General features: G+C 43.2%; 2 protein-coding genes across 2 annotated transcripts in view; one reads left to right on the forward strand and one right to left on the reverse strand.

Moving 5' to 3' along the window:
• uxt (ubiquitously-expressed, prefoldin-like chaperone) overlaps positions 1-6,000 on the reverse strand; it is a 228,878-nt gene that overhangs the window by 35,930 nt on the left and 186,948 nt on the right. The window lies entirely within an intron of this gene.
• slc6a8 (solute carrier family 6 member 8) overlaps positions 1-6,000 on the forward strand; it is a 40,182-nt gene that overhangs the window by 33,145 nt on the left and 1,037 nt on the right. The window contains exons 12-13 of the mRNA XM_063208721.1: positions 198-368; positions 2,342-6,000. The exon at positions 2,342-6,000 is cut by the window's right edge and continues 1,037 nt beyond it. Of these exons, the coding sequence (XP_063064791.1) occupies positions 198-368; positions 2,342-2,485 (315 nt within the window). The 3' untranslated portion in view covers positions 2,486-6,000. The remainder of the gene's footprint in view (positions 1-197; positions 369-2,341) is intronic.

Below are 6,000 nucleotides of genomic sequence, written 5' to 3' on the forward strand. Positions count from 1 at the left end.
GTGGCTGTTTGTCGACCACACTTCCTTACTAAGTGTTTCCAATATGAGGCTGTAGTTATAACCAACAAGTACTGATTCTTACACGTGAAGCAGGGCGTAGGCAGAGAACAAACCCAGTTGAAAGGTGGATTTAAAAAAAAAATCTTTTTTATGCACCTCCCTAATACGAGTCCTGTGTCCTGTGTGTCTCTTTTCAGGCTATATTCCTGTTTCACCTGATTAATTACAAGCCTTTAACCTACAACAATGAGTATGTGTATCCGTGGTGGGGCGAGGCGATCGGTTGGTGTCTGGCTCTCTCCTCCATGTTGTGTATCCCCATTAGCCTGCTCTACAAGCTCTGTGGACCTGTCGGATCCTTCAAAGAGGTCAGTGTCATGGACAGAAAACGATTTCTTTTTGGTTGTTCTACTTTCCAGACAATGTATTCTGGAGACTTAAAATGGTTGGAACTGGAATGAAGGGTAGTGATTGTAGTAGTGAAGGGAAGGGAAGTGATTGTGCTAGTGAAGGTTGTGCTTGAACATCACATGCTCTATTAGAAACCATGTATATTTACTGATCTGTTGATTGAATTTTGAAATATAAAGTTGTATAACAAAACAGTAACTGTGCCGTTGTGATATCTACATATTGACATTCCCTTCAGTAGCACCATGAACATCCTTGAAAGATCACAGTATCTCATAAGGCCTTCATACCTACTGCAGTGTCATGAACAACTTCGAAAGATACCGTAGGTCTTGATGACACTGTAGCAGACGGGAGGGAGAGAGGTAGCTCGAGCACATGACTCATCCATTCACTGCTCTCCAAGGGGAATCTCCTCACCATAAACATATCTGCTCAGCAACACCGAGCAGCGCTTGAAATATGTAAATATTTAGTCCGAGCAGACTCGAGGAACCGATGAGCGGCTTCCAAGCCAAGATCGTGGCATTGTTTGGCATTATGCATAGCTTTCCCAACTCTGGCTACACAACCTAGAGCGCGCAGCAAGAGCGAGTAATAAACTGTCACAGTGCTGCCTCAAAAGCCCTAAGAAATGAGGGGATGGTGAGCATACCGCGAGGCATGGGAAGTGAGCGAAGCGAGAGAGTGGAAAAATGGATTGTGGGAAACCACGCAGCCAGACACCCCACATAAGAGAACAGCCCCAGGAGGCTTGCAAAAAGAGGGGCACCACATTTTAACCCCCCGGACATAATTCTCCACCAGGTCTCAGTACAGGCAACACTGATGTATCACTGCCCTCATTCCAGTACAGTCTCTTATCTTTTTTTTCTCATTTGTTTTTCCACTGTAACTTCTCCCCTTCCGGAATATGTTTGCTTGACATATTATGCACCAGGAACGGTATCTGGAAGCAGTCAAAAGCCATTCGCTTACAGTCTATTCCCAGCTGCATTGTTACAATGCTAGAGAAGAGAGTGTCTGTGCATGGATGGAATGGATACGTTTGAGAAAAACATGCTCTTGGTGGGGAATCGGGATGCTGTCAATGTCGTAAATGGCCACTTGTATGCAAATGATCCCATATTGCACCCACGAGAGTGTGACTCAGTTGCCATGAGGAAGACGAGGAATCACACCTGGCCTTTTTATGGTGGCCTCAAAGAGCGTTAGATACGCACAAAATACTAAAAGGCTGTCTCGATCTAATTGGATCAGATTAGGTTCAATGAACTGCCATTTGGTACAGTAATTGAATAAATTGCTGACTCAAGACTAAGAAAGTAAGCAGCTAGCATGGGTTGAGCGAAGGGAGAATTAGAAACCTCTTTGGAGGATATGTAAGGAAGACGGAGGATGTTTCGGGGTGCCATGCTGCTATTGTAGATTAGATTGTATCTTATATTGCCTCCTACTTAAAAGTGACTTTCTTGCACAAGCTCAAGTCAAGTGTACTTTATACACTTGCTACAGATACACATCATAAACAAAGACAAAACAAAGCTTCTGCACCCAGGGTGCAGAAAAGAGTTATTGAGGTTAGATTTTGAAGATTCAAAACCAACAAACAAAACTGTGTGGAGATGGTCCTCTGACATTGAGTACTACTGCACATTTCTCTAATCGTTTGCTCTACAGTGGGATACACATACTGACCCTGAGTACCATCTCTATTAGCTTTTGATGTGCAGCACCGTATACGAATTGAATCTAAGTATTTTAGTACATCTCCTTTTGATATGCAGTGCTGTAGGCCTACAAACTGAAATCTGAGTGTTATACACAGCTCCTTTGCCTGTTCCTCAGCACTGTGAACTGATTGTGATTATTTTCAGTCATTGTGCACTGCAAACTAAATCTGAGTATTGCGTCTCCTTGTCTTCCTCAGCGCTGGGCCAATCTGACCAAACCAGTGTGGGGTCCTCATCACCTGGAGTACATGGCTACGGAAGCAGAGATCAAGAGCCTGGCCTCCCCACTCTCCCCCGGCTCCGAGGAGAACAAGGTCATTATCTTTGAGAGTGTCATGTAGACCTAAGGAGGAGAAGGAGGAAGAGTAGGAGGAGGTCTACATACTGTAGGAGGACGCCACCGTCATCACGCTGCCCCCCCTTAGGACAAGCTGCCAAGAAGGCTGCAGAATCCAAAACACTAAAAAAAAACACATCCAAAGCTATAGGCATAGTTTTAGTCATAGTGTCACTTTAACTTGACAAAGTCAGCCATAGTTTTAATTATAGAGTCAGTCACTAAAAGTCATCATGTTCCATATTTTGAAAACCAAATCAGTGACTGATCTGACCTCTTTCTGTTTATCATGCGAAACCATTCTCAGTGATTTTGTGTTTTCTTAATATTACACCATTCAGGTATATGACTACCTTTGTGTTGTGATACGGAGGTTCATTTTAAACATTTAAAACTCTACAAATCTATATATCAATATCATGAGATATGATAAATTACCTTTGTAATATATTAGTAACTGTTCCATTAAAAACACTACCACTAGGTTTGACAGTGAGGCAGCTTGTCTTGAGGGAGGCTTTAGGCGTGGCGTGATGTGTGTTTATCTCTCGCAGCATCGGGGAGGAGTGTGCAAGGCGAGAGGATGTATTATGTTTATTACTATATGTGTGAATGGGCTTCTTTGCCCCACCCCTCGGATACACCGCAGAATTCCCACAGGCCGACGCTCTTCCACAGCACAGTCCGCCAGGGGCCACCTTGAAATTCCACCACTCGACCACCTCACCAATCAACCCTTTAAATTCATGAAGACCCAACAGGGTTGACGATACTTTTTGATTTTTTTAAAGATAAATACGCATAGATGTTGCAGATGGTCTTGAACGCCGTTGTTGCACTGATGTGTTTCCCGGTCTTAACGGGGCAAGTTCAATACTTTTCCTCTTCAGCGTACAGGGATGGACAGAGTGTGGAGGGAGTTAAGTGGAAAAGGGAAATGGATTTGGGACCTGCTGACCTACTTGGGTAGATGCACAGTTTGTCTGAGGTGTATGGACATATAAGGGTTGAGGTGTGGCAGGCGGGGAGTGAGACTGGCGGGATCTCCACAGCTTACAGTGCTACACCTGGTTGGCAGGCTCTCACAGTATTGTAGAATGACTCACCATGTGTGAATGCCTGGGAAAAGCCCATGGTCCAGCCGATGCGTATAACTGTTTTGATTCGACAATCACACTCCTGACTTTTTTCTTAAAGTAAGACATGATTGCACATGCATCTGGTATTTACAGGAGTAGCCCCGATACTATAGCGTGAAAGTGGTGGGAAGTTTCGGTCTGACTTTCTTTCAGCGCTGCTTTCCGCAACGCTGACTCTGGTTGCCAAAAACGGTCAAAGCCAAACGCTTTGTTCGACGAGCACAAGTTTTGTTTGATGTGTCTTTCGCAACTACACCTACACCTCAACAGTATGTATACCGCAGATGTAATGAAAGTGCCAAAAGGGAGTATGTGTCTGCTTGACAGAATAGCTTTGATTCATGCCATTAAGCTAAAACACACACACACACACACACACACACACACACACACACACACACACACACACACATACACATCTACACACGTCACAGTTTCATCTGCCTAGACTAGTTCAGTGTGTCTGTGTCTGCCAAGAAGATGCACTACTCATAATGGGAAGCTTACTGGAAATAAGTCTTAATGCAGCTCTGAGTTCTCAATGCCATTGACTCAATAGATTCTTGGCAAACATCCCTGCCAGTATTTGCAAAAATCACGCGCGCACACACACACACACACACACACACACACACACACACACACACACACACACACACACACACACACACACACACACACACACACACACACACACACACACACACACACACAATTCCAAAACAGTCCCCTGATTCCTAAACGTAGTGACATGACATCGTTTGATGTTTAGACGCACACAAGGCAGATTGATGACAGTAAACAGTGGCGTCGTCCTCAGGACACGGTCCGAGAGAGCAGATGAGGGACTACCAAACACACGGTCCGTTGATGCTGGGAGCAACTGCTCCATATTCTGGGCCTGTTGAGTGTGTAGTGTAGCAGGCCAGAGTTGAGTGGAGAGTGTAAAGTCACTGTAGGCTCCTCCTCACCGGACCGTGCCCTAGTCCCATGTTGACGAGCACATGCCACTAGCAGCAGCTGCAAAACTGTTTGCCAATGCACATTTGTCGGCTGCACAAGGGCCACAAGTGGAAGGTGGTGCAGAGGCCTTCACAAACGCATGAACTTACGCACACAAACACACAGAGACGCACACATGCAGGACACACACACATATTCATAGACATGCGCACACACGCACAATCTCAGCCCAACACACAATTCACCATATTTGTATTGTCCTTGAATTCCATTCTTCGGTTTTGCTGCAGTTGCAGGTTTTTTTTAGAGGGTGCACATTTTAGTTGCCAAATTTTGCCTTCTATGAAAGAAAGGAATTTGTCTTAAAGTTTATCTAAAGATCTAGCCAATATTTCAAACACCAGGTCTCTCTGTTCTTGACTCTTGGACAAACGCCTGTGGGAATTCTGCCTGTACCACTACCATCACACCTCATTGTGACTCCAATCTAATTAGAATGTAAAATAACCTAAATCATGTATGGCTCCAAAAAAAAGACATTTGCACATTGTTGTATAATATCTTCCTAGCACTTTACAATCGTGTTAGAATAAGATTCTCTATCTTTTTTTTGTTTTACATCTTTTGTCAGATGAATCAGAGATTTATTTTGTGAAGGCTTTTTATTTTACTGAAACATATACAAATAAATATTAAATATCTTTGTGTGCTATATTTTGAAAGTTTGATGCAGTATGCAATTTTTTTTTGGAAAGCATAAATGTATCCCTCCCTGAACCGCTGCAATGCAGCGTCAGAAATGGATCATGTAAAGATGGATAGCACATTGAATGGATTTTAATTTCATTTTCAAGTGCTACAGTGTTTAAAAAAAAAAAGTGTTAGACCTTGTCTTTGTGTGCTTAAACTTCAGTATTGTCCTGACCACCCAAGGCTCCATTACCGTTTTATTATGGGTTGTTTTGTTTTTTATATGAATCATAACCTTAATAGATGATTGGGAATGGATGGCGTGAGGTGAATGGGCAGGGCAAGCTACCTTCCCATCAGTCTCACGTCTACATTACCCATTTTAAAAGGGACAGTTGTAATACTCAGATTATTTTATGGAATCTGTGGTGTTTTTTAAACCCTGTTTTTTTTTATTTTGTTATTTTGAACCCCTTGTCCCCAAAGTCTGTAAGACTCCCCATCATATACCATTAGAGCAGTCAATAAACCCACTGCAAAGACATCCATTATGCCATTACAGTATGTCATTCACAGAGATATGACAGGACCAAAACATTCTCCCAAACAACACATGAAACGCAACAAGAAATATGGCAACGGGAGCATTTGCCTGTCAATTGCTGTCAATGCCTTTCCCTAACTTTCAGTAGTGAGGAAGTTTTGATGTGAAGTTAAAGTGCCCACA

Source organism: Engraulis encrasicolus, chromosome 10 (assembly GCF_034702125.1).
Source record: "Engraulis encrasicolus isolate BLACKSEA-1 chromosome 10, IST_EnEncr_1.0, whole genome shotgun sequence".
Taxonomy (NCBI): domain Eukaryota; kingdom Metazoa; phylum Chordata; class Actinopteri; order Clupeiformes; family Engraulidae; genus Engraulis; species Engraulis encrasicolus.